At 65.5% G+C, this 24,789-nt stretch overlaps 4 protein-coding genes and 1 non-coding gene across 9 annotated transcripts; 3 read left to right on the forward strand and 2 right to left on the reverse strand.

Annotated features, from left to right (window-relative positions):
* The first annotated feature begins 115 nt into the window (after positions 1 to 115).
* Positions 116 to 279, forward strand: LOC132325902 (U1 spliceosomal RNA). Its single transcript, XR_009486058.1, has one exon. It is a non-coding gene; the product is annotated as a U1 spliceosomal RNA (small nuclear RNA).
* Positions 280 to 1,945: 1,666 nt separating this feature from the next.
* Positions 1,946 to 7,244, reverse strand: EIF2B4 (eukaryotic translation initiation factor 2B subunit delta). Of its 2 annotated transcripts, none has more exons than XM_059843251.1 (13): positions 7,107 to 7,244; positions 6,979 to 7,022; positions 6,765 to 6,903; positions 6,204 to 6,413; positions 5,929 to 6,011; positions 5,638 to 5,729; positions 5,181 to 5,295; positions 4,842 to 4,918; positions 4,551 to 4,653; positions 4,230 to 4,357; positions 3,424 to 3,604; positions 2,405 to 2,585; positions 1,946 to 2,186 (listed from the first exon to the last, which is right to left on the reverse strand). In XM_059843251.1, the coding sequence occupies exons 1-13, from the start codon at positions 7,120 to 7,122 to the stop codon at positions 1,987 to 1,989; spliced, it is 1,569 nt and encodes a 522-aa protein (XP_059699234.1). In that variant the 5' UTR covers positions 7,123 to 7,244; the 3' UTR covers positions 1,946 to 1,986. The 2 variants fall into 2 exon arrangements, with proteins under 2 accessions (XP_059699234.1, XP_059699233.1); XM_059843250.1 differs by having other exon boundaries at positions 7,101 to 7,237.
* A 190-nt stretch (positions 7,245 to 7,434) lies between these two features.
* SNX17 (sorting nexin 17) lies at positions 7,435 to 14,317 on the forward strand. The gene is made up of 15 exons (XM_059843256.1): positions 7,435 to 7,593; positions 9,551 to 9,625; positions 9,825 to 9,942; positions 10,229 to 10,293; positions 10,371 to 10,481; positions 10,842 to 10,932; positions 11,093 to 11,180; positions 11,735 to 11,804; positions 11,920 to 12,012; positions 12,151 to 12,354; positions 12,670 to 12,792; positions 12,913 to 12,990; positions 13,145 to 13,219; positions 13,511 to 13,552; positions 13,641 to 14,317. The coding sequence occupies exons 1-15, from the start codon at positions 7,531 to 7,533 to the stop codon at positions 13,758 to 13,760; spliced, it is 1,416 nt and encodes a 471-aa protein (XP_059699239.1). The 5' UTR covers positions 7,435 to 7,530; the 3' UTR covers positions 13,761 to 14,317.
* An 89-nt stretch (positions 14,318 to 14,406) lies between these two features.
* ZNF513 (zinc finger protein 513) lies at positions 14,407 to 18,470 on the reverse strand. 3 transcript variants are annotated; one of them, XM_059843254.1, is made up of 3 exons: positions 18,389 to 18,470; positions 15,762 to 16,355; positions 14,407 to 15,542 (listed from the first exon to the last, which is right to left on the reverse strand). In XM_059843254.1, the coding sequence occupies exons 1-3, from the start codon at positions 18,426 to 18,428 to the stop codon at positions 14,791 to 14,793; spliced, it is 1,386 nt and encodes a 461-aa protein (XP_059699237.1). In that variant the 5' UTR covers positions 18,429 to 18,470; the 3' UTR covers positions 14,407 to 14,790. The 3 variants fall into 3 exon arrangements, with proteins under 3 accessions (XP_059699237.1, XP_059699238.1, XP_059699236.1); XM_059843255.1 differs by having other exon boundaries at positions 15,762 to 16,352; positions 18,389 to 18,462; XM_059843253.1 differs by having other exon boundaries at positions 18,215 to 18,462.
* A 259-nt stretch (positions 18,471 to 18,729) lies between these two features.
* On the forward strand, positions 18,730 to 23,590 carry LOC132325681 (E3 ubiquitin-protein ligase RNF19B-like). 2 transcript variants are annotated; one of them, XM_059843261.1, is made up of 10 exons: positions 18,730 to 18,936; positions 19,196 to 19,284; positions 19,943 to 20,536; positions 20,907 to 21,088; positions 21,387 to 21,537; positions 21,863 to 22,025; positions 22,454 to 22,568; positions 22,674 to 22,808; positions 22,898 to 23,084; positions 23,213 to 23,590. In XM_059843261.1, the coding sequence occupies exons 3-10, from the start codon at positions 20,097 to 20,099 to the stop codon at positions 23,331 to 23,333; spliced, it is 1,494 nt and encodes a 497-aa protein (XP_059699244.1). In that variant the 5' UTR covers positions 18,730 to 18,936; positions 19,196 to 19,284; positions 19,943 to 20,096; the 3' UTR covers positions 23,334 to 23,590. The 2 variants fall into 2 exon arrangements, with proteins under 2 accessions (XP_059699244.1, XP_059699243.1); XM_059843260.1 differs by having other exon boundaries at positions 18,734 to 18,936; positions 23,208 to 23,590.
* Positions 23,591 to 24,789: the final 1,199 nt, after the last annotated feature.

Below are 24,789 nucleotides of genomic sequence, written 5' to 3' on the forward strand. Positions count from 1 at the left end.
CGTGCGGGCCGGGCCTTATGGCGGGGTCTGGCGGGAGCGGGGCCGGGCCAGGTCTGGCCGTGTGCTGTGCGGGCGTTTGTCGGGCGGGGCAGGCTGGCGGGGCGGCATGTCGAGCATACTTACCTGGCAGGGGAGACACCATGATCAGGCAGGTGGTTTTCCCAGGGCGAGGCTCATCCCTTGCACTCCGGGTGTGCTGACCCCTGCGATTTCCCCAAATGCGGGAAACTCGACTGCATAATTTGTGGTAGTGGGGGACTGCGTTCGCGCTCTCCCCTGGTCTCGCTGGTCAATGACAAATCTGGGCGATGCTCTGGTACAGGTTTTGTTCCTCCGCCATTTCTCGGTTTCGAGCGGGGCTTAAGCCGCGGTCGTTACACGCCCCGGTGATGGTGGCAGAGCAGTGTACACCCGGCGCCGCGCCGGGGATGGGACCAGGGACACGGGAGCCACGGGATCTCGGACCGCGGGTGTAGGAGGCGACCCGCGAGGGATCTGGGATTCCCCGGCAGGACGGAAAAGCAGCGAGGGCAGTCCGGTCGTGCTCTCGGTGTGCGGTTCGACGATAGCTGTGGGTTCAGGGGCATCGCAGGGCACGCTCTCGGAACAGGCCGTGCCGGTGCCCAGGACACATATCCTCATTCCCTGCAGTAATTGGCCAGCGGATCCCTAGAGGGGCCCCATGGACTGCTGCCCTTGAAGCCGGGATGATCCCTCCTGCCGTGTCTGCAGCAGCAGGGAAACACCCTGGTGAAAGGGGTCCTCGCTGGGCACAGGTGCTGCTCGGTGGGACTGTCTGGGTCACACCCGACCGAGTCCGCGAGCTCAGCCGGACTTACAGAGAGCGGGAATTTGACACACCCCGAGTCGGATGAAGTCTCAGCCCCTGTCCGTCCCTCCCGCGAGGTCGGAGGGCTGACCGGGACACCAACCCGAGTCTTGCCGTCCCACCGAGCGCGCAGTCGGGCCTGAGGCGCTTCTGGACCCGCGGGCCGGAGCCCGGAGAGGTGAGGCTCGGCCGCTTCCGAACAGACGGAGATGGGGCAGGGACGAGGCGCCGAGGGCCCATGGAGTCGGGCATGCAACACTGCTGCTGCGTCTGCAAACGATCCCAGCGGCCGCAGTTGAGAATACCAACAAACAACGTGCGCACGCTACCTGTAGCTCGTCCTGAGTACAACCCTCCCTCCGAACAACGGAATCAGGAAGAATACCAGCGCCATCTCTCCTACCACAAATTATGCAGCATTTGGTGCAAATCTCGCTGCATGTGGTGATGTCTCACGGGCCGGCACACCCGTGGTGCAACGACCTGCCCGGTACTAGCTTCTGCTCGGCGCTGTGAGCGCGCAGCTTCCGCAAGCCCGGTCCACATACGCGAAGGCAGCGGGGTCTCTAAACGGGCTGTGTCCCGTCAGGCTGCGCGGTGGGATCTCATTTGCATGGACACGCCCCGTGAGGACTCCGCTGAGCCCCCCGCCCCTGCCAGCGCAGCCGCGCGATTTACATGGCCACGCCCCCGGCGGCAGGCCACGCCCCGGCGGTCCGGGAGCCGCGCGCCGGTGCCGGTGCCGCCCGGACGTAGCGCTTCCCCGCCCCGGGCACCGCCCGCCGACCGGCCGGCCCCGCGGGGGAAGGGCCCTCTCCGGGGCTGGTTCCAGCGGCCAGGGCCAGAAGGACCCGGGCTCTCCCGCACCAGCCCAGCTCGTGGGTCTGCCCGAAGCACAGCCCGAGTGCCACCAAATCTCCGAGGACAGTAAGCCAGGGACCATCACCACACTGTCATCGTTTCCCCACAGGAAGGGCCTAGGGACAGGGAAGACTCATCTATGCTACAGCATAGAAAAGGAGGAGAGGCCCCGAGGAAGGTGCAGAGCTGTGCCAGCAGTGATGTGGATGACATGGGTGCCAGGGCTCTGCCACACCACAGATGGCACACACAGAGTACTGGGGCCTGGTTTATTAGTGTCCATGCAGCTGCTCCAACTACTGATCCACATTCTTCACGCGCAGGACCACAGGCACTGAGGTGCAGGGGATCATGCCCAAGTCTGTGATGACCAAATCCACCAGGTCTGGGGGCGTCACATCATAGACCAGGTTAAGAAGGCGAAGGGACTTGTTCTCTGCCCAGCCCCCAAGCTGGGCCTGGCCCTTCCGAAGCACAATCAGGTCATCAGGGTCATCTGCAGAGAGCGGAGAAGCAATCAGGATCCGGGGAGGGACAGCACCTTTCTGTCCTGCCCCTGGAGCAGCACACACCACCCCCCTGCCTGCCACGTGCCCCTGCCTGCAAGTGACCCCTTGCCCAGGAGGAGGGATGGCAGGGCCGAGCAGCCTGTCATGGTCCGGCAGGGACTGGGAGAGAAGGTCCCAGGTGGCAGGAAGGGGACAGAAGCCGTACCCAGCTCGTTGGAGACAAAGGAATCTGTCTGCACCCGCTCGCAGAACTTGTAGGTCTCGCAGCAGACGAGGACGGGCACGTTGTAGGCTTTGGAGACCAGCGCGATCTGCGAGGTCCCCACGCGGGACATGACAGAGCCATTGGCCAGCAGCGCGTGTGCTCCCAGCAGCACCTTGGACACCTGTCAGGGAAACACAGGCTCTGTCAGCACCTTTGGTCACACTGCAGCCTCCCTTGTCACCACGGTATTTTCTGAAAAATCCCTTTGCCAGCACTTCTTCTCCTGGGAAACTGGGAAGCTTCAGCTTCTCCCTGTTTTGCTGCTTTGGAATGTGATTTGGAGATTGTTCATCCAGCATGTGAATTGTTTTAAATTAATGACCAATCACGGTCTAGCCGTGTCGAGGCTCTGAGGAGTCACGGGTTTTATTATTCATTCTTGTTATGCCTTCTGATGTAACCTTTCTCTTTCTTTAGTATAGCTTTAGTATAGCATAATATAATGTAATGTAATATCGTAATTGTGACAATGTTCGCAGGGGTCTTAGGATGAGGGAAGAGATGAGAATCTTGACTCCATGTTTCAGAAGGCTTGATTTATTATCTTATGATATATATTATACTAAAACTATACTAAAGGAATAGAAGAAAGGATTTCATCAGAAGGCTAGCTAAGAATAGAAAAGGAATGAATAACAAAGGTTTGTCTCTGACTGAGACAGTCTGGACAGCTGGACTGCGATTGGCCATTAATTAAAAACAACCAGATGAGACCAATCCCAGATCCACCTGTTGCATTCCACAGCAGCAGATAAGAATTGTTTACATTTTGTTCCGGAGGCCTCTCAGCCTCTCAGGAGGAAAAATCCTAAGGAAAGGATTTTTCATTAAACATGTTGGTGACATATAACAAATCAGCCTTCTGAGAACTTGGAGTCAGACTCCCATGTCTGACCTCGTCCCGGGGACCCTGACAAACGCCCCCGTCCCCGGCCCGGCCGAGGTGGCGCAGCCCTCACCTCGGGCAGCACGTAGGAGATGGCGTTGATCATGACGTAGGTGCAGTGGATGCCGCGGCGGACCAGGCGGCGCAGCGTCTCGCGGCCCTCCAGGCGCGGCCGGCTGTCCACCACGATCACGCGGAACGCGCGGCCCTGCTTGGCGTGCGCGTCGCACAGCGTCCGGTTCACCAGCGAGGAGCTGCAGGGCGCCCGTCAGGAGTGCCCTCCCTCAGAGCAGGCTCCCACCGGGCCAACACCCACCCTCATCCCGGTGAGCGCTGCCGCTCCAGAGCCCTCCTGCCACGATGGCTCCCAGGGCACGGCTCCCTGTCTTTGCACCAGGACATATCCTGGGAAAGGCCTCAGCCCTCCCTGGAAGCAGCACTGACCTCCCTGTCTGTGACCAGCTCAAGGCACTCTGCCACTCCACACCCTCTCCCAGCTTCCCTCTCACAACACTCCCAGCCTGCCTTGGCCTCCTGCCCCTGCTCCTTGATCTGCCCAGCACACATAGCACACCTGGACTCCTGCTGCAGCAATCTCTGGTTCTTTTCCCCACCTCAACTTCTTGGGATGCAAACTTTCGTATTTTTGCTTCCCGACATTTGACTTTGGTGGAGTTTGTTTAAAACCCAGTGAACAACCCTGGCTGTTCTGTAAGTGCCCGGGGTGGAGGGAGCTGTGGCTCTGGGGTTCTTGGAATCCAACTTCATACCAGGTAGGACAGTGCTGAGCCCTGTGCAGGAGCAGCACAGCCTCACCTCCCACGCTGATCCATTCCCTCCTCCTACCAATGGGATCAGCTGCCTGTGCTCTGTGCTCACCATCCATACACCAGTATCACGTCGTGGTCATTGATCTTCTCAAAGGCAGACCTTGAGATGGCCTCAGCTGCCAGGACAATCTTCTCTCGCAGGTATTTGTCAATCACATCCTGGAGCTTCTCCTTTGCCTGGGGAGAGACATCACATACAGACTTTCTGGCTCTCAGCAGCTCCCTGATTTGAGCCAGGGGTGGGGATCAGGCTCTTCCCCCTAGTAACAAGCTTTCAATTCCGCTGCAGCACTGTTCTGTGTCTGCATCCCATCCCTGCTCAGCTCCTTCACCCAGCGCCTGGAGCCTGCCACTGAGCAAGGCCACTCACCTCATCCTCTCTCAGGGTGTCAGGCAGGCATGATATCTCCTTCTTGAGGAACTTGATGGCATTGCCCATGCTGGCTGAGAGAGGCCGGCACTGGTTCAGGAAACTGCAGAAGAAATGGGCTTAGCTCCAAAGCAGCCTGGAGGGCCAAGACAGGGAGAGGAAGGGTGGGCAGGAAGGCAGAAGCCTAGGAAAGTCAGCCAAGGTTTGCGTGGACACCAACCCAGAGATGTGAACGATGGACCACACTCTGTGCAGCTTTGGTCCCTCTGCTCTGGCATTGGGAGCCCTCACCTGATGTGTGGCTTCAGCTTGGCCACCAAGTCCCGTGACAGCTCCTCATTGGGGGGAGTGGAGTAATCCCGGATCAGCTGGGACAAGTAAAAAGGGAGTATGATCTCAGGGCACCCCGCCTGACAGGCTGCACTCGGGGCACACACATCCTGCCCAGCCTGACATGCTGCCTGGAGGGGCAAAGCGTGCTCCAGGGATTCAAACCAGCAGTGGCAGTGCCACAAAGGATCCTGCCGTGGCATGACCCAAAGGAAGAGGCTGAGGATGACTGACCACAGGCACAGCCTCAGCAGTCAGGGTACAGAACACATTCCTGCTGCCAGGCAGCTGCTCAGGTACCTGCTTGAAGACTTCGAGCAGCGCGATGCAGCGGGCGTTGGAGCCGTTGATGATGCCCTGCGAGTACTGCAGGCCGAGGCGCACCACTGCTGGGTGGATCACTGTGGAGGGGATGCTGCAGGGAACCAGTGGGAGGGAGCTGTCAGCACCTCTGCAGCCCAAAACACTCAACCCATTTAAGAGCCCCAGCCCAACAACCCAAGGGACGGCCCAGGAAAAGGGGCTGGCAATAACCTGAGGAGCCAGACTCACCCCCCAGCCCCTTCTCTTGTGGCCCTGCACTCTCCCCACAGGAAAGATATTGGGCTGCCCCTACTGCCACTCCCCAAAGCAAGCAAAACGTCCCCCACCACTCCATCAGGTGTATCCCACATGCAGGACTATGACACCCCTCCTCCAGAGCCATTCTGCAGCCAGGCCAGCCAAAGCAGAGCCTTGGGCTGGGGAGGCCCTGTACCTCATCTGCTGCGTCAGTGGCTTCTTCCGGCTGTACTGGTGGAGGTGGGAGAACAGGTTGACCTTGGTGCCATAGTCCTGCCTCAGAGGTACCTGCAGCCGAGTATGGCGATGGCTCACCCAGTGCTCTGCTCATTCCAGGGCCAGCAGTCACACCCAGCATTTGCTCAGGACATGCAAAGTTCCCCTCTGCCCTTCAGAGAGCAGGCCCTGGTCCCACCATGTGGCCCCCCAGGCCCTCTGCAGCAGAGATGCCCCAGGTGTGCAGCCTGTCACCCAGTCCTCCTCCTACCTGCTGCCTCTCCAGCTTCTTGGCCAGTTTCCTCTGGGCAGCAGGGTCATCCACCTGCACATGCTCTGGCAGCCGCTTCACCACTGCAAGGACAGCTGGGATGAGGCCAAGCTGTTTTGGTGCACCCCCAAATTCGGGGAAGGCAGGGCAGCACCCATGGACAGGAAGAACCCAGAGCAAGGATGGATCACATGGGCATCCCCTGCCTGAGCCCACACCAGACCCTCCCATCCTGCTCAGCCACCCTCTGCCCCCCGTCGTGCTGACAGCCTTACTGGACTGCGGCTCGGTGGGGCTCTGCCGGGGCTTGGCCGTCGTGGCTGCCTGGCTCAGCTCTGCCTTCCTTGCCTGCTTCTGGGCCCGCTCAGCCTCCTGCTTAGCCCGGCGCTCCGCTCGCAGCTCCGCCTTGCTCTTGCCACCTGCGGGTTTCTCGCCATCACCGGGGCCATCAGCCGAGGCGGGGGAGGATGTGGGCTGTGCAGCTGCTGCAGGGGAGGAATGGGGAATCTGTGCCCGGTCTCGCCGGGAGATGCAGCCCAGTGCGAGGGGCAGCCCGCGGCAGGGAGAGCCCTCGGGGCCCCCAAGGGGCTCCGGGCCCTCGCATGGCGCAGCTGACTCGGCACGCCGGGGCAGCCCCGCGCTCCCGGGGGCAGGGGACTGGGCTCCCTGTACTGCAGTCCCCACGGCAACGCGGCTGTCCGAGGGCCGGGACCGGGGCTACACCCCAGGGGTCCCGCTGGAAGACACGGCCGGCTCCGGGCGCTGCCAGCCGGGACAGCCGCGGGCCCGGCCCGGCGCTGCCCCGCTCGGGGCTCCGCGGGGACGGCGGCGCTCACCCCGCGGCTGCCCCGCTTCGGGGGGCGCACCCAGCTCCGCGGGCTCGGCCGACGGCCCCTTCTCGCTCTTCTTCTTCTTCTTCTGCTGCTTCTTCTCCTTCCGCAGCTGCAGCTTCTCCTCCCGGGAGAGCTCCGGCGCCTGTGGGCACACACCGTCAGGCGGCCCCGGCCCCGCTCCCCAGCCCGGCCTCACACCAGCCCCGGCCCCGCTCACCTGCGGTCCCGCCGCCACTGACGCAGCTCCCTCGGGGTTCCCACCTAGAATGACGGGAGCATGAATGAGCGCAGCCGGAGCCGGTCCCGGAGCCGGTCCCGGTGCCCCGATCCCGCACTCACACTCACCCTCCCGCTCCGCCATGGCGCCGCCCTCAGCGCCCCCTGCCGGCCAGGCGGCGCCACGTGACCCGCGCACGTCCGCTCCTCTCCGTGACGCGGTGACGTCACCCCCGGTGCGGGCCGGTCCGTTCCCGGGGCTCCCTCCCGGGCCCCGCCCCCCCGGTGCCGTCCCACCGCGGGCACGCGCTGCGGGCGCGCCTGCAGCCCTGGCGCGGCGGCGCCGCTCGGGCGGGGCGGGCACGGCACGGCAGGGCGGCCCCGGGGCGGGCGGAGCGGGGCGAAGCGGGGCGGGCGAAGAGCGACGGCCCCGGGCGGGGCGGAGCGGGGCGGCCCTGGGGCGGGCGGTGCTGCCGGCCGCGCCATCGCGGGGAGTGCTGGCCCGAGATGGCGGCGGCGGGAGGCGGGTAGCGGGGGCGCGCTCGGCCCGGCCATGCACTTCTCCATTCCCGAGACCGAGACCCGCGCCGGGGACGGCGGCGCCGCCGCCTACGTGGTGAGCGGGGCCGAGGGAGCGGAGCTGTCCCGCAGAACGGAGCCGCCCCCCGGAGCCGAGTGGGTGGCGCGGCTCCTCGGCCCGGGTGCGGTGCGGCCCCCGTGGGGCCGTGCGGGTCCGCAGCCCCGGCGCTGTGGCGGGTCGGGATCAGGACCGGGACCGGGACCGGGGCCGGGCGAGGCGGGCAGGTCCCGGCCCGCTGCCGTCTCCGGCCGGCGCCCTGTGCCAGGGCCGAGCAGGGATCGGGCCCCGCCGCCCCCGCGCCTCCCGATCGGGTGCGGGAGGTCCCTGGAGCAGCCCCGGGGGTGTCCGGACCTTGCCCTGCCCGGGCGCCGCGGGCGGGGGCAGGCAGCCCGGTGGGGCCCCGTCCGGTCTCATCCCCGGCTCCGGCTCATCCTGGCCCGCCCGTCCGTCCGTCCGTTTGTCCCGGCTTCCTGTTTTGGTCCCTGCGCCGTGAGGGCCTCCGGAGCGGAGCCGGGACGCTGCCGCCCGGTGGCGGTGGCTCTCGAGTGCCCAGACCCCTTCCCGGGGCCGGCAGAGCCCCCAGGCTGGGCGGAGGGTCCGGATCGATCGCTGCCCTCGGGCTGAGGGTGGGCAGCCCTGGGCTTCACGACCCACGCTTGCCTCCCGTGCCGAAATCCCTCTCCGGGGGATGCCTGGGACCCCGCGGCGGGGCACGGTCGGGTCGCGGTGGTGAGCGGCGATGCAGAGACCTGGCGATCCGCGGGAGCTGTGGTTGCTCAAGGGCCGCAGGAGCAGGCAGCCCTCGAGGCGTTTCGTCCTTGTGACCCCCTGCCCTTTGCCCTCTGCTGCTGCTGAGGCTCCTCAGGCCTGGGGAAGACCTTGGGGAGAGCCGGGGGGCTGGGCAGGAGCTGTGGCCTGATGGAGAGCGCTGATGTGGGCAGGTGTGAGTGCTGCCCGTGCCGCCGGTGTCCCTCCTGGTTCCCCCAGAGCAGCCCCGAGGCGCTGGGCTGGTTTGGGTGGGGAGGTGCCCGTGTGAGCCCCAGCCTGGCTGGGCTGGGACCTCTGCTGGGCCCTGGGCAGTGCCAGCGCTCGGGAGCAGGAGGGCACTGGGGCATCCCTGGGAGGCTGGCTGGGCTGCCACGGCTGGTGGGGGCTCATGGCCATCCTCTTGCCCTCCCAAACGGTGCTGTGGGGGTGGCAGGACCTGGGAGGACAGTGCTGTCCCTTGCAAGGACTCTCTGCCTACGGTGAGGTGCCGGGAGCTGGGCCATGGAGTTGCCAGGTGTTCCCCGTGTGCTCTGCACTCACAGCTGTGCTGTGCCAGGTGTTCCCCGTGTGCTCTGCAGTCACATCTGTGCTCTGCCAGGTGTTCCCCGTGTGCTCTGCAGTCACATCTGTGCTGTGCCAGGTGTTCCCCGTGTGCTCTGCACTCACAGCTGTGCTGTGCCAGGTGTTCCCCGTGTGCTCTGCAGTCACATCTGTGCTCTGCCAGGTGTTCCCCGTGTGCTCTGCAGTCACATCTGTGCTCTGCCAGGTGTTCCCCGTGTGCTCTGCACTCACACCTGTGCTGTGCCAGGTGTTCCCTGTGTGTTCTGCACTCACACCTGTGCTGTGCCAGGTGTTCCCTGTGTGTTCTGCAGTCACACCCGTGCTCTGCCTGTGGCATCTGCAGGAGCTGAGCCAGAGCAGAGGGGGCTCAGCTAGGGACCTGCTCCTTGTGAAGCCCTGGCAGTGGAGAAGGCTGTCCTTGTCTTTTGGGGCTGCAGCGTGGCTCTGTGCTCCCCACGGCTGGGCAGACAGGGTTAGACCTTCCTGGTGTCCAGTGGCACATCTCTTGGATGTGCTTATACTTCCTGAACAATTCTGTCCATCTGCCCTTCAGCAGGGTCCTCGGGACTATCGCCTTTTCCTGGGTGGTCCCTGGCATCCTGGGCAGCTCCTGGGGTTCCTCCAGCTGGCAGGTGCTGGCTCTGAGTGGCCTCTTTCCCTGCAGGCCTACAACATCCACGTGAACGGGGTGCTGCACTGCCGGGTGCGCTACAGCCAGCTCCTGGGCCTGCACGAGCAGGTACGGGGACAGCGGGGCAGCAGCTCCTGCTCTGCCACATTCCATCTGGGCTCTTGGGTGCTGCTGGACTCCCACGTGGATAAAGGGTGCTGGAAGCTCTCTGCTCCCCTTGCTAGGTCCCTGGGGATTCGCGAGGGTGGGGGATCAGGGCAGCCACTGTCCCTCGGGAGGCTCCTGCAGCACTGTGTTCTTGCCCTAGTTGAGGAAGGAGTATGGCGCCAACGTGGTCCCAGCCTTTCCCCCAAAGAAGATCTTCACGCTCACCCCAGCAGAGGTAGAGCAGCGCCGGGAGCAGCTGGAGAAGTACATGCAGGCTGGTAAGCTGTGCAGGGCACAGCCCATGGCTTCCTCCCTGCCCTGCTCCATTCCCTGCAGTGCATCTTGCACCTCCCAGGGCAGCACTGGCGTTTGGGCTTGTCCCCTGGGTGCCAGCTCCTGTCCCGGCCCCTGCCTGCCCTGGCAGAGTGGGGCTGTGCAGGGGGGTCCCTGGCTGGCCCAGCACGCAGTCTGAGGGCGAGCTGAGGGGCTGCAGAAGGGGCAGGCAGCAGTGTGGGTCCCTGCCCCTTCCCACGGGACGCCTGACCACTCGTGCCCCTCCTGCAGTGCGGCAGGACCCGACGCTGGGCGGCAGCGAGACCTTCAACAGCTTCCTGCGCAAGGCCCAGCAGGTGAGGGCACAGCTGGGGCAGCTCTGGGGCCCCCAGTCTGCTGAGGGCTGGGGTGCCAGTGCTGTTCCTCTCTGCAGGAGACGCAGCAGATCCCCACAGAGGAGGTGGTGCTGGAGGTGCTGCTCTCCAACGGGCAGAAGGTCAAGGTCACCATCCTTACGTCGGACCAGACAGAGGATGTCCTTGAGGTACCACAGCTCTCGTGCTGGGTGGGACCAGCCCCTCCTGCTGCCCTCTGGGGTTTCCCACTTGTGTGGGGTTCTCTCAGCCTGGTAGCCCCTCCTGCCCTCCCCTGCCATCTGCCCACCCTGGAGCAGGGTTGACTTGGTGGGGCTGAAAGCTGGGAGCTGAAATGGGTGTGCTGCAGGGTGTGTCTGGTTCCAGACTGATGTTCGGGGTCCCCTAGCTGTTTCCTGGTTGAAAGGAGCCCAGGCCTGGCCCCAGGGCAGCAGAGATGCTGCCTTCCTGCTGTTGGGAGGCCCCAGAATGCACGTGGGTCTTGCTACCATGTTGGGACTATGTTGGGACTATCCTGCTCTTCCTCCCAGGCTGTGGCCTCCAAGCTGGATCTGCCAGATGACCTGGTTGGCTACTTCAGCCTCTTCCTAGTGAGAGAGACCAAGGATGGAGCTTTCTCCTGTGAGTAGAGCCCACTGTGGTGGCACATCTGCTGTGCCCCCTGCCTGGAGTGAGGGCTGTGTGCTTGGGTCCTGCCCTGGGTGGGGGGCCCAGCTGTTTTCCTCAGGGCCATGGGGCTCCTGCTGCCCAGAGGTGCTGCTGAGCTGGTGTTTCCCCGCAGTTGTGCGGAAGCTGCAGGAGTTTGAGCTGCCCTACGTGTCAGTGACCAGCCTGCACAACCCCGAGTTCCAGATCATCCTGCGCAAGAGGTGAGTGGGGCTGTGGGGCAGCACTGGGGTGGTGCCCAGGGCTCCCTGTTCCACAGAGGGACCCTCCCCTCCTGCCATTGCTGCCCAGGGCTCCCTGTTCCACAGAGGGACCCTCCCCTCCTGCCATTGCTGCCCAGGGCTCCCTGTTCCACAGAGGGACCCTCCCCTCCTGCCATTGCTGCCCAGGGCTCCCTGTTCCACAGAGGGACCCTCCCCTCCTGTCATTGCTGCCCAGGGCTCCCTGTTCCACAGAGGGACCCTCCCCTCCTGCCACTGCTGCCCAGGGCTCCCTGTTCCACAGAGGGACCCTCCCCTCCTGCCACTGCTGCCCACTGATGCTTTGGCCCCCAGGATCATACCTGAGCATCCCTGACCATGACACTGGAGCATGGGCTGCCCTGCTGTGCTTAGCTCATTCCTGCCTTTCCATGGCAGCCGGTTTAGACGGGGAGCAGGGCACGGTGACTGATGGTTACCAGCCCACAGGAAGGTGATTTTCTCTTCACTGCTGTCAGGAGGTGGGGAGCAGGCTAACCCCTGTGGTTCCCTTCCAGCTACTGGGACTCGGCCTATGACGATGATGTGATGGAGCACCGTGTGGGGTTGAACTTGCTGTATGCACAGGTGAGGGTTGGTGTGGCACAGCCAGGTGAGGATGGACACTGCACTCCTTGGGCACAGCTGTGCAGGGCCTGGGGAGCTCCGGTCCCAGGCGCTCACCAACCTCTGCTGCCTGTAGACGGTGTCAGACATCGAACACGGATGGATCCTTGTCAACAAGGAACAGCACCGGCAGCTGAAGTCCCTGCAAGAAAAGGTCTCCAAGAAGGAGGTAGGACAGGGTACAGTGCCAGGACTGGAGCCTTCTGGCTCTGCACCAGCCCTCTCCACGTGACGTGTGGTACCAGTTGGTGGCCTGTTCCTGGCCGGGGTGGGCGGCAGTGCTGAGCACCCCTGGCCCTGCCTGCAGTTCATCCGCCTGGCGCAGACCCTCAAGTACTACGGCTATCTCAAGTTCGACCCCTGCGTCACCGACTTCCCCGAGAAGGGCTGCCACGTCGTCGTCAGCGCCGGCAACAACGAGCTCAACTTCCAGGTGCGGCTGCCCAACGAGCAGATCAAGGAGGGCAGCTTCAAGGTCACACGCATGCGGTGCTGGAGGGTCACATCCTCGGTGAGTGACGCCTGGAGAGCAGGGAGGGGGCTGGGGGGGGTGTGCCAGGCTGGGCTGGCACCTCTTCCTAAGAAGGGTGCTGGCTCTGATGCCGGCTTCTGGCCCAGTAGGCTTGGAGAGGGTCTGAATCATGCCTTGGGGCTGAGGGTGTCATTGGTGTGAGGACATTGGAGGGGACCTGACAGTGGCAGAAGACTGGTGGGCACTGGGCAGGTGTCCCACACTTGGCTTGGTGCTGCCCTCAAGCTGCACTGCTCTCTGGGGAGCTGCTCCTTCGCCTCTGGAGGCTCCCAGCCTTGGTGTGTGTCCTCACAGGTGCCCATGAACAATGGCCCGTCGGGGAGCAGCCCAGGGAAGTCCGAGGTGAAGCTGGAGCTGGCTTTTGAGTACCTGATGAGCAAGGACCGGCTGCAGTGGGTCACCATCACCAGCCCACAGGTAGAGCTGCCTGCATGGCAGGCTGGTGGTGCCTGTGAGGGGAAGGGCTGGGCTGGGCCCTGCATAGGGTGTGGGAAGGGTGGGGTGTGCATAGGGCCCCGTGACACTTCTCCCTTGCAGGCCATCATGCTGAGCATCTGCTTGCAGTCCATGGTGGATGAGCTGATGGTGAAAAAATCTGGAGGCAGCATCCGCAAGGTGAGGGTTGGGGCTGGATGATGGCTCTGGAACGTTATCCCAACCCAGGGCCTGGACTGGGTCCTGAGTGCTCCCCTCAGGATGGGGCTAGCATCCCCAGGGCTGGTTATAAGCCCAGAGCTGACGCTGTGGCTGAGCTGAGCTCCTCCTGCAGATGTTTCGGCGGCGGGTGAACGGGGCCCTGCGGCGCTCGGACAGCCAGCAAGCTGTGAAGTCACCCCCACTGCTGGTGAGTGGGACCCTGCAGCTCTGGGTGGGGGACAGGTGTAATCACAGGCTCTGATGTGTTGTGTACCAGAACTCACTGCCTCCAGAAGAGGCACTCTCCCCTTGGCAGGGCTGGGGCAAGCCCAAAGGACAGCAGGGCTGTGGTGCCCTGCTTCCAGGGCCCTGGGAAGGGAAAGACATCCTGGACCAACTCAGTGAGCCAGACTCCCTGGGGATGGAGGGGGGCAGGTAGAAGGAAAGGTGGGGGCTGTGTCCCACGACCCTGTGCTGCCCAACTGTGCTGTCCTCACAGGACTCACCTGATGCCTCCTGGGAGCCCATGGCCAAACTCTCGGTGAGTTGTGTGTGGGTGCACTAGAGACCTCAGGCTAAGTGGGTAGGGGAGCTAGGGGTGTCCTCCCTAACATCTCCCTTCTCCACAGAGCAAGCTCACTTCTGTCAGCCTGCGTGGGATCAGCCACTCCAGCTCTGCAAACGACGTGGCTGCTAACGACTTCCACGGCAATTACGCCTTTGAGGGCATTGGCGATGAGGATCTGTAGTGCCCCCTTCCCAGGACAGCCCCGGCCTGAGCAAGGGCCTTCGCTGAGGAATGTACGACCTGCAGCCAGGTTGCAATCAACGTGCCTCTCACCTGCTACATTCACCTTTCCCTGCTCCCCGGGGCTGGGAGCTCACCCCCAGCCCGCCACTGCCTTCGGGGTGGAGGCAGCCGAACTCCTCCCGCTGCTGGCTCCAGCTGGGAGAGGGCTTGTTTGACCTGAACAGTTGGCCCGGGCAGAGCCCTGGAGCTGCAGGGCCCGGCCTGGCCTGGGGGCAGAGCTGCTCCTGTCCCAGCTGGGAAGGCCTGGCCCAGCCTGGGGGCAGAGCCAGGCAGGCTCCATAATGCCAAATTAGCATTTAGGTTTGTGCTCCGAGACAGAGTGCAGTAAGCTGTCTCGGGGACTCCACGCAGAGTCCCCTCTAACCCGCTCATAGACGCCAGCATAATCTAGGCTTGTAACCACGTATCTCCTGCTGCTCAGCCCGACAGAGCATTAATGGACAGTAACTGATGTTTACACACTGCAACAATGATTAAAACGGATCCTGATTGGTACCAGGCTGTCTGTTGGGGGGTGGCTGCTGTCCCTCCCCTCTCCGTGCCAGCCCTGTGCTGTCCTCTGTAGCAGAACAAGGCCCCCAGGGTGAAGAGCCGATAACAAAACTGACTGTTTAATGCTTTTATACACAATATAAATTACACCGACCAGCACGGCAGCAGCCATGGAACCAGTCCTGTTCCCCCCTCCCCCCTTTTCCCCAAACCCCGGCAGAGGAAGGCTCCGGCAGGCAGAAACAGGCAGCTGGGGTGGCTGGGGACGTGGCCGTGCTGCCACACGGGCAGGGGTCAGAGCTGCCGGTCATGACTTCACCCTGCCCAGGCAGGACGGGGCTGCCGGAGGCCCCAGTGTTCCTCTGGGCCTGGCGTAAGGCAGCCCTAAGCCCCCGTGGAGGTGCCCACCTGTCCTCCCTCCCCCAGGGAGGCAGGCACCGCGGCACCCCAGGCCCACTGCCGGGCTAAGTGCTGTCTCAGGGCAGGGCCGTGCCCACGGCTGGGGGGGCCAGGAGGGCTTTGGCATTGCGTGGGTTCACCCAGCTCTCGGCTGTGTGGCCGTGGATCTTCTGGTGGCGCTTGTAGTTGTCCCAGTGGCCAGTGGTGTAGGAGCAGTCCCGGCACTGGAAGGGCTTCTCGCCCGTATGCCGCAGCATGTGCCGCTTCAGGTTCATGCTCTGGTTGCAGCTGTAGCTGCAGAGGCTGCACTGGAAGGGCTTGTCGCCTGAGTGGATGCGCCCGTGACGCTTGAGGTTGGCCAGGTTGCCGCAGGCGTAGTCGCAGAGCTGGCACTTGTAGGGCTTCTCGCCCGTGTGCACGCGCTGGTGCCGCTTCAGGTTGTCCAGGTGGGCGGAGGCGTAGGGGCAGAGCGGGCAGGCGAAGGGCTTCTCCCCGCTGTGCGTCTTCATGTGCCGCGCCAAGTGGTTGGGGTAGTGGGTGACGAAGGGGCAGAGGCTGCAGGCAAAGCCCTTGTCCCCGGTGCCCTTCCGGGGGCTGGCACCCGGCTCAGTGCCCAGCACTGCCAGGCTGCAGCGCCCGCAGACCTGCTCGGCCAGGCCCTCGTCCTGTGCGAACCCGTCGTCCAGCACCAGCCCGCACATGCGGCACGTGAAGGGGAAGAGCAGCTCGGGCAGCGCGGCTGCCTCCTCGCCCCGCAGCCGCGCGCAGCCGGGCAGGAAGGGGCCGCTGCCGCTGCCCACGTGCAGGCTCAGCTCTGGCAGCAGTGGCTCTGTGGGACAAAGAGACGGGGTTGTGAGCTGGGTGGCACAGCGCCAGCGAGGACTGGCTCTGCGATGAGCCCCAGCGCCAGCGAGGACTGGCTCTGTGACGAGCCACACTGCCCTGGTGAGCCTGGCAGTATCGTGACTTCGGGTCAGCGGCAGGATCTGTGCCCTGCGCCAGCCCCAAAGCCCCTGCAGCAGCTCTCCCCACACCCTCCCACCTTTACCTGGGTCCTTGTCCCGCCGGTGCGGCCCCTCGCCCTCAGGCAGGCGGTGGCTGAGCATGTGCCGCTTCAGGTTGCGGCTCTGGTTGCAGCGATAGTCGCAGGCGGCACACTGGAAGGGCTTGTCCTGGCTGTGCACCCGCTCGTGGCGTTTGAGGTTGCCCAGGCTGCTGCAGGCAAAGCTGCAGCACGTGCAGCGGTACGGCTTTTCCCCGGTGTGCGTGCGCAGGTGCCGGGTCAGGTTCACCAGCTGGGCAGAGGCGTAGGCACACTGCGGGCAGGCGAAAGGCTTCTCCCCGTTGTGTGTCTTCATGTGGCGCTTGAGGTGGCTGGAGTAGTGGGAGGCGAAGGGGCAGAGCTGGCAGGAGTAGACGATGCGCTGGCTGCGGCCGCCCTCGGCGCCGGCGCACTGCAGGCAGCTCTGGCCCAGGCTGGCAGCCAGCTGCAGCCCGCACTGGCGGCAGGGCAGGGCGGCAGGGCCGGGCTCGCCCCCCTCCTCGGGGTCACTCTCCACGCTCAGCTGCTGGTACCCGGAGGAGCAGTCGTCGTCGCTCAGGGCGTACGCTGGAATAGCGATCTTCCCCACCAGTGTGTCTGCTGAGAACACCGTGGGGATGGGGTGGCGTCAGCCCGGCTGGCCTGGGCACTGCCCCTCTGCCTATGCCCCCTGTCCCACCCCGTAGCACCCAGGAGGAGCCCTGCAGCCACAGCCTGTCCCAATGCCCTGCTGAGGGCCTGTTCTGGGTGTCTTGGGAAACCCTGACACTTCTGCATGGCTGGGCAAGACCCTGGCACCAGGAAGGCTGGGAGGACGGGTGGATCCATCACCCACTGGCACTGCTGGGCCTGGGGGGTAGAAGGTGGTGGGCACAGCCCGGCCCACGCTGTGCCCCTCTCACTGTGGCACTGCCCCAGCCCCGGGTTGGCAGTTGGTTGCACTCGCATGGCTGGCACCAGGGAGCTCCAACACCAGCCCCTTCTATCCTGCAGGAGGCATTCCTCCATCCCCACAGAGCCACTGTCTGGGGGGGAAGGCTGTGCCAGGGGGAAGGCTGTGCCAGGCTCTCAAATGGAACATCTCGGCTGGGCACAGACTCATCCTTCTGCAGCCCCTGTGCTCCACAAGTGCCCCCAGGCTGGTGCTGGGGGCTGGAGGGGCAGCTTACCATGACCAGCTGAGAGCCATGCCCTGCTGGCCCCGTTCTGTGCCCGACCTGCACCCCTGGGGCCTGTCAGACTCAGCAGCTGCCCCCCATCCTGGGACCACCCTGGACTGTCCCCCTGCTGCTGCCACCTGGGCTGTGTCCAGCTGGTGAGGCTGACCTATGCTTTGGGACAGGGAGGTCCCTCCAGCCTCCCAGGCCCTTCAACAAGCACTGCTGGAAACACAGACATCAGAAAAGGGCATCCTGCCAAGGCCTGGCTGCTATGGGGGAACTCTGGATCCTGCCTCAAGCCCTCTGCCAAGGCACCCACTTGTCCCCTCGGGCCAGTCCCACGCTGAGGGAATCCCTGTCCCCTCAGGCCAGCAGTGCCACAGCATCCCCAGAGCACCATCCCCTCAAGGGCCGTGTCAGTGCCCACATGGCACAGCCTGTCTGTCCTGCCTGGTTCAGTGGGCTGAGGTCCTAGTCCTGCTCCAGGGCTGGGGCTGAATGGGAGGACAGGTATTCCTGGTGGAATTTGTCCCCAACCCCCGGCAGGCTCGCAGGGCTGCCAAGCAGCCGTCCCAGGGCAGGGAAGCAGAGCCCTCGGAGCAGCCCCAGCCCTCAGTGCCAGAGCAGGAGCACGGCACAGCCCTGCAGCCGCCGAGCACACGGAGCAGGGCACAGCCCCGGGGGACAGGCACGGGGCCGGACAGTCCGTGCCCTCATCTCTCCCCGTTCCGTTCCCGCGGTGCTCGGTGCCCGGGGCGGGGAGTGCCTCCCGCCAGTCAGGCCAGTCCCGGTGAGCAGCTCCCTGGAGCTGAGCAGCGCTCGCTCCTCCGGCTGCCTCGGCCGGGGCTGACCCAGGCTCGGGAGCCGCAGCGGGACAGGCGCTGCCCATGGCACCGGGCCGAGGTGCCGGGGCTGAGCGCGCTCCGTACGGCTCGCAGCGCCGAGGGGAGCGGTGGAACGGGACCCCGGGGCTGAGCTCGGCGGCGGCTGCGGGGCGCGGCCCACAACCCCCCGCGGGACAACTCCCCCCGGTCGTGCCCGGGACCCTCGCGGGAAGGAGCGTTCGGGGATCGGTGCCGGGGGTCAATGCCGGGCGGGCAGAACCCACCCCGGGGCCCCGTCGCGGGCCGGGCCTCCCCCGTGAGAGGAAGCTCGGCCGGAGCTCGCGCCGGGCGGGCCCGTGGCAGGGCGGGCCCGGCCGGATGCGCCGAGCGCGGGCCCGGTACGGCCCGGCCGGGCCGCGTCGCCGCCGGTGGGGCTGCCGGAGAGGGGCGGCGTCCCCGCGGGGGCCGCACGCACCTGGCGGTCCCTTCTCGGAGGCCGGGCCACGGCCCAGCAGCAGGTCCCCGGGCAGCACCACCGCCGCTCTTGCCGTCTCCTCGGTGCCATCTTCGGCGTCCGCTGCAGCGCTCCGAGCGCCGCGGGTCCCCGCCGGGCCGCCGCCGCCGCCCCCCGGGCCCGCCGCGCACTCACCCTTCACCGGCTGCGGGTGGCTCTGCTTCCGCCGGGGCATCGTGGCGGGCCCCGGCGCCGGCCCGGCCCCGCCGCCCGCCCGCCCGCGGCCCGCCAGCCGCCCCCGCCAGCCCGGGGCGGCCGCCGCCGCCCCGCCTCGACCGGACACTTCCGCTTCCGCTTCCCCCGGGCGCGCGGGGGCTGCGCCGGAAGCGCCCGCGCGACCCGGAAGCGGAGCGGGCGCGTGCGCAGAGGCAGCGCCGCCCCCCGTCCCGCCCGCCCCGCGGCCGCGGCATGAGGGGAGCGGGCCCGGGCCCGGCGGGGGCGTGCGGCCGGGCCGGGCCGGCGCACGGCACAGGCGGGCAGCGGTCGGGGCTCCGGCGGGGGGCGGGGCGGGACAGCAGCGGCTCCGCCCCTTCCGGCCGGCGGGAGGCGGTGGCACCGGCGGGACCGGGGCCGCTGCCGAGTGCTGCCGGTCTCTGTGCCCCTTCAGGGGAGGCTGCGGCTCCCTACCCCCGGTGCCCTCCGGGTTCGGCCCCGCCGAGCGCCGGCGCGGAGGGCAGGCCCCGGTGAGTCTCGCCGGTGTCCTCGCGCGGTCACACCGGGGACACCCGGGGCTTGGCGTCTCGCCCGCTGGGCCCGAGGGCCTCTGGCCGGCCGGTCACGCCGTGCTCTGGCCGGTCCCGAAGGTGGCCGGTGCAGCCCATCCGTGTCCCCGGGCTGTGCCCGTCACCACCCGCACCGGGCTCTCCCGGTGGCTCCGCTCCGCGTCCCGGGCTGCGTGAGCCGCGCTCGGCCCCTTCACGGATCGCTGCTGTCCCTTCGCAGGTCCCACGGGCGCTGCGTGTGCCGGGCTGGGGCCGTCCCGGGGGAGCCGTGGCCGTGCCGTGCTGCCAGCGATGATTCCCCGCTGACAGGTACAGCCCTGGCCGTCTGTCGCTCCCCGGTCACCGCGGAAATCCCGCCCCTGCCCTCTCCCTGGCAAGCGCCGTGTCCCTGTGTCCCCTAGGAAGTGCCGTGTCCCCTGGGGTTGCAGAGCCACCCAGTGCCTGGCCCAGCAGAGCAGGTGTGCTGGGACTCAGCCTCACCTGAGTGTCGCTGGTCCTGGCCCCTGACCCGGGAGTGCTCTGTGGGGTGTGGCAGTGCTGCTGAGGTGGGGAGGGCAGGGGGCAGCTTTGGGGTGGAGGGAGGGAAGGACCGCGGGGAGGGAGTGTGGTGTGGCCATGGATTTGTGAGCTCCAAGCGAGGGAAATGGACAGATTTACCCCACTGCAGGAATCACCTGGCTCCCGGTCACAGAATGAACTGGGTTTTGGGTCCCTTGGCACGTGAGCTGCAGTGGAAAGTGCTTTAGCCCTGGGGAGGAGAGCCCTGGGGAGGGGGTGGGTGTGAGTGTCACGCTGCCTGTGCCTGGGCTGGCTGTCATAGTGTTGCCACTCTCTTCCCCACGCTGGGTATTTGGGAGCTCTGTGGTCCTGACCCATCATGCAGATCTGAAGGAGGCAGGATGGGGCAGGCCATGCTCGAGGGCTGTCCCAGGGCACAGGCTGGCTCTCAGGGGCTGTTCCTCTGCAGGCTGAGAGGCACCCGACTGCACCTGGGCATGGCTCCGCTGCCACCTCTGGTGAGGCCCAGGTAGGAGCCGGGCCATGGGGGCTGCACCCGGGCCAGCTCCTCCCCGCTGCCCTCCGTAGCTCAACAGCAGCCCTGGCCACCTCGGCGGGCCACCATGGAGCAGCCCACGCGTGTGCCCGGGCCCCGCCGCCTTCTGGGCTGCTTCAGGAGGAAGCCACAGCCCGTCGGGGAGGAGACACCACCACAACCGGAGCCGGAGCCCGAGGAGACACGGGTGGTGCTGGCGGTGGGCGAGGGTCAGGCGCTGGAGGAGTGTCCCCTGTGCCTGCTGCCGCAGCCCCCCGAGGCCTTCCCCAGCCTGGCCTCCTGCTCGCACCGCTCCTGCCGGGGCTGCCTGCAGCAGTACCTGCGCCTGGCCGTCACCGAGAGCCGCGTGCCCGTGTCCTGCCCGCACTGCCCCGCCGCGCTCCAGCCCCACGACGTGCACCGGCTCCTCCCCGAGCCCGCCCTCCGCGACAAATACGAGGAGTTTCTGCTGCGGCGGCTGCTGGTGGCGGATCCTGGCACCCGCTGGTGCCCTGCACCTGACTGCAGGTACCGCAGCAGGGCCCCAGCACGGGTGGGAATGCGGGGTGGGCGTGGGCCCCTCCCACAGCATCAGGGTGTGCCCGTGTCCTGTGAGCCCTTTCCAGGCTGGGTTCCCATCCTTTTGTCCTGCCTTGGGCTGGGTGTGCCCAGGGAAGTGTCCAGTCCTGGTCTGGCTGCAGAGCCTGTGCTAGGTACTCTGTGAGCCCCAGGGCTGAGGCTGGACAGGGTGGGGTCCCAGCTGAGGGTGGGTCCCAGCTCTCCTGAGCCAGGGCTGTGGCTCCAGCTCAGTAGAGGACCAGGACTGCCATGGCCTGGCCTGGCTGTGCGGGGAGGGGCGCCCTGATGTACCCCAGCCCCAGCTGCCTTCTCCCCACAGCTACGCTGTCCTTGCCCATGGCTGTGCCGAGTGTCCCCGCCTCACCTGTGGCCGTGAGGGCTGTGGCACCGAGTTCTGCTACCACTGCCGGCAGCCCTGGCACCCCGAGGGCCCCTGTGCACCAGTGCCACCGGCCCCCAGCCTGGCCACCCCCACAGCACAGCTGGAGGAGCCAGCCCACGGTGAGGCCTGGCCCAGGGTGGGAGCAGCAGGGCTGGGGTTTGGCACAGTCCTGTGCCTCTGTGCCTCCTGCCTGCGGGGCTGCTGGAGCTAGGATACAGAGTTGCCTCTGCTGCAGTCTCACAGCCCCTGTGCCACTTGGGCCAGGGTGTATAGAGGCACCTTGGCTCCCCCCATGATTCCTGTGGGATGGGGAAGGCTGGGATGGATGCACACTGGGACAGGGACAGGCCTGGGACAGGCTGGGATGGGTGCACACTCTTCTGTCCTGCTCCCCCATCCCATCTCATCTCCCCCCAGCTGAGGCCGAGGACATCAAGGTCTGTCCTCGCTGCAGCGCCTTCATCATGAAGATCAACGATGGCAGCTGCAACCGCATGAACTGCACGGTCTGTGGCTGCCTCTTCTGCTGGCTCTGCCTGCAGGAGATCTCTGACGTGCACTTTCTGAGGTCAGTGCAGGGCCTTAGGGGCTGGGGGCTGCCCTGGGCTGAGGCTGGGGGCCCTGACAGGATGGGGAGCTGGGATGGGGGCAGCCAGGCCCTGCCCCAGGTTTGGGGTTAGCCAGGGGGAGCAGGGTGCTCTGTGCTGCTGGCTCTGGCAGGGCTGGGGCTGGCTGCTGGCACCCCGTAGGAGGCAGCTGGAGCCAGGTTTGGGGGAGCCTGGCTGCCTGCTCTCAGGTGGGCTCCTGGATGTCCCCTGACGTGGGGCCAGGCTGTGCTGGTCTCTGCCTGCCACTCGCAGAAGCCTTGGCTCAGCCCTGCTCTGTGCCCACAGCCCCTCTGGCTGCACCTTCTGGGGGAAGAGGCCGTGGTCCCGGACCCGGAGGATCCTGTGGCAGCTGGGCATGGTGCTGGGAGCACCCATGGTCATCTCCCTTGCTGCGGGTGTTGCTGTCCCTGTCATCACCATTGGGATCCCCATCTACATGGGCAGGAAGGTACTGGCAGCTGTGGTCCTACTCCCTGCTCAGCCTGGTAGCCCGTGGCTCTGGGCCTGGACAGACCTGCAGTGCTCCCTGCTGCCCACAGCACATCCCTGTGCTACCCTTGACTACTCTTAGCACATCTCTGTGCCACCCTGACAGCCCACAGTCCTGTCTTGCCAGGACCTTCTGCTGCCCCCAGCAGCCCCTGCCAGTGCAGGTGTGCTCAGCCTGGGGAGTGGGGTCAGGGTGGGTGAGAGGAGGAAGGGTTCTAGAGGGGCTCTCCAGGAACACCTGTGCTGTGGTGGCTGCCTGTCCCTGAGGAGAGGGAGGGCTGTCTGGGTGGCTGTGGCTGGAGCTCTGCCAGGCAGAGAAGAGGCTGAGTCCCTGGGGCTGTGCTGAGGTCCTTGTAGAGCCTTTCACCTTTCTGTCTTCTCCTCGAGGTGCTGGGCCAGAGCCGGCGAAGCAGCCTCTCCGGGTGCCAGCAGTGCCTCTCTGTCACCAGCAGCGTCCTCCTGTCTCTCTTTGTGTCCCCTATCATAACAGCTCTCACTGTGGGTGAGTGCTGAGGGCACTGCCCACGGTGGGGGTGGGACTGTGGGGGATGTCTGGGACCAGAGGCAGCAGGACTGGGCTGGGCAGTGACCCTTTGACTGCCCACAGGTGTCGGCGTGCCCCTGGTGCTCACCTACGTGTACGGGACCGTGGTGCTGTCGCTGTGCCGGAGCCGCTGGGGCTGCAGGGGCGGCCGCACGCCCGGCGACCTCGGCGTGGTGGAGCTGGACAACCTGGCCAAGCGTGGGTCCCACACAGCTGGCAGGCCCGGCCTGGGTCCTCCCTGCTGCAGCAGGGGCAGTCCGTGGGAACGGCGTGCTCTCTCTCCGCAGTGAACGAGCTGTGGGCAGTGCTGCCCAGCCCCAGGGCGGCTGAGGACGGAGCTCCGGACGCCGCCGCCTCCCTCCCCAGCAGCAGCCGCAGCCCGCGCCCGGCGCCGCCAGAACGGGACAGCCAGTCAGCCAGCACGGTGGCCCTCGCTGGGAGCATGCTGAGTGAGGGCCAGGACACCTCTGACAGGTAGGCAGGGTGCCAAGGGGCTGGGGGTGGCACATCCCTTCCAAACACAGCGTCCCCGCTGTGCTGGGCAGGGACGGGATGTTCCCCTTCGGGCCGCTGCCCTCAGTGTCTGTTTGTCTGCAGGGAAGGTGTCACCATCGAGGTGGAGGTGTCAGTGGAAGCGGTGCCACGTTCTGCCCGGCAGCAGAGCCTCAGCAGTGCCCTGTCTGGCCAGAGCCTCTCTGGGGACTCCCTGGGAGCCACCAGTGACAGGGGCAGCTCTGTGGGTGTCCCTGTGGAGTGATGGGGGCCTGAGGGGGAGAGTCTTGATCCACACACAGGCTCTGTGCCCTCCTGTGGCAGAGCCAGTTCCCGTCTGCCAGCACACCCAGCCGTGGGAGCTGGTCCTGGGTGGGTGCCAGCTGCACCCAGCACTGCTGCACCCTGCACTAGCCCTGTCCGCCCCTTTCCCAGAGGCACCACTAGGAAATAAAGCTGCTCTGCTTTCTTTTCACTAGGAAATAAAAGCTGCTCTGTCTCCTGTGGCAAAAATCCCCAGACAGCAGAGCCCCCTGGCAGCCCACTGGTGTGCACGACAGGCATCACATCTGACCTGTGTGAGGAGGAGGCTGCCCAGGTGATGCTCGGGTTATCGGGAGTGGCCTCTGCCCTGCCTGTACCAGCTGATCTGCCCCGAGAGCAGGCTGCAGGGTTAGGGGAGGGCAGCAGCTCCCACCTCTGGTGCTGGTCCCCACAGGGATCCATCCTGCAGCAAGGCCAGTGTGGAGGAGCACCATGGGCTGTAGGGGACCTATTGCCAGGCGGGTTGCATAGTCTCAGGCCCTGGGATCCTTGCCACTCTGACTCCACTACAGCATCCTGGGGAAAAAAAAGCTGCTTCTGAATGTTTTGCTGCTCCTGAATGTTTTTCTGCTCAGAGGTGGGCAGTCACAGAATGAGTAGAGGATTTGGGTTGGAAGGGAACTTAAAGCTCATTGCTGTCCCTTGCCATGGGCAGGGACATCTTCCTGGAGCCAGGTTGCTCCAGGCCTTGTCCAACCTGGCCTTGAACACTTCCAGGGATGGGGCAGCCACAGCTTCTCTGGGCAACCTGTGCCAGGGCCTCACTAGGGAAGGATTCCTTCCCAGTATTCCATCTAACCCTGCCCTCTGGCAATGGGAAGCCATTTCCCCTTGCCTGTCCCTCCAGCTTTCTTGGAGCCCCTTCAGGCACTGTGACTCTAAGCTCTCCCTGGATCCTTCTCCAGACTGAACATCCCCAGCTGTCCCAGCCTGTCTCCATAGGAGGTGAGGTTTGTGAGTTGGCTCACCTGCAGAGCTTCCTCCAGGTACTCAGGGATTCCCACATGATGGGGTTGTGCCTTTGGCGGTGCCTTGCACTACAGATCTTCCTTTTTTGAAGATGAACTCCACTCTTCTGGTCCTGGGCTGTTGTCTTGGCTTCTGCAGTTCAGTGTGTCCCTCACCAGCCCAGGTGCTGCCTCTCCTGGCACCTTTGACCCCTTCCCTGGCAGCCCCAAGCCTCAGCTCCCCACCCTGCCTGGTGCTCTGCAGTGAGTTGTCCAGTGCTGAACTGCTCTGGTGTCTGCAGTGTCCAGGCTGGGCTCCTGAGGCCCTGTGTGAGTCTGGTGCTCCAGAGCCTCACACACCCCAGTGCTGCAGCTGGATTTGCTGCTCAGGCCCTTTCCATGTTCCCCTGGAATGG

This window comes from Haemorhous mexicanus, chromosome 3 (genome assembly GCF_027477595.1).
Source record: "Haemorhous mexicanus isolate bHaeMex1 chromosome 3, bHaeMex1.pri, whole genome shotgun sequence".
NCBI lineage: Eukaryota > Metazoa > Chordata > Aves > Passeriformes > Fringillidae > Haemorhous > Haemorhous mexicanus.

What these genes read in the sequence shown, in the direction of transcription:
- ZNF513 (XM_059843253.1), bottom strand. Translation starts at nt 18,428, where the DNA reads ATGCCCCGGCGGAAGCAGAGCCACCCGCAGCCGGTGAAGGGTGAGTGC. An exon ending in CTCCGAGAAGGGACCGCCAG is followed by an intron (nt 16,356 to 18,214) that starts GTGCGTGCGGCC and finishes CGGTGTTCTCAG; the next exon opens with CAGACACACTGGTGGGGAAG. An exon ending in CCGGCGGGACAAGGACCCAG is followed by an intron (nt 15,543 to 15,761) that starts GTAAAGGTGGGA and finishes TTTGTCCCACAG; the next exon opens with AGCCACTGCTGCCAGAGCTG.
- LOC132325681 (XM_059843260.1), top strand. Translation starts at nt 20,097, where the DNA reads ATGGAGCAGCCCACGCGTGTGCCCGGGCCCCGCCGCCTTCTGGGCTGC. An exon ending in GCTGGAGGAGCCAGCCCACG is followed by an intron (nt 21,089 to 21,386) that starts GTGAGGCCTGGC and finishes ATCTCCCCCCAG; the next exon opens with CTGAGGCCGAGGACATCAAG. An exon ending in GCTGGACAACCTGGCCAAGC is followed by an intron (nt 22,809 to 22,897) that starts GTGGGTCCCACA and finishes CTCTCTCCGCAG; the next exon opens with TGAACGAGCTGTGGGCAGTG.
- SNX17 (XM_059843256.1), top strand. Translation starts at nt 7,531, where the DNA reads ATGCACTTCTCCATTCCCGAGACCGAGACCCGCGCCGGGGACGGCGGC. An exon ending in GCGGCGCCGCCGCCTACGTG is followed by an intron (nt 7,594 to 9,550) that starts GTGAGCGGGGCC and finishes CTTTCCCTGCAG; the next exon opens with GCCTACAACATCCACGTGAA. An exon ending in TGAACTTGCTGTATGCACAG is followed by an intron (nt 11,805 to 11,919) that starts GTGAGGGTTGGT and finishes TGCTGCCTGTAG; the next exon opens with ACGGTGTCAGACATCGAACA.
- EIF2B4 (XM_059843250.1), bottom strand. Translation starts at nt 7,122, where the DNA reads ATGGCGGAGCGGGAGGGTGAGT. An exon ending in AGAAGCTGGAGAGGCAGCAG is followed by an intron (nt 5,730 to 5,928) that starts GTAGGAGGAGGA and finishes ACTCGGCTGCAG; the next exon opens with GTACCTCTGAGGCAGGACTA. An exon ending in GTGATACTGGTGTATGGATG is followed by an intron (nt 3,605 to 4,229) that starts GTGAGCACAGAG and finishes GGCGCCCTGCAG; the next exon opens with CTCCTCGCTGGTGAACCGGA.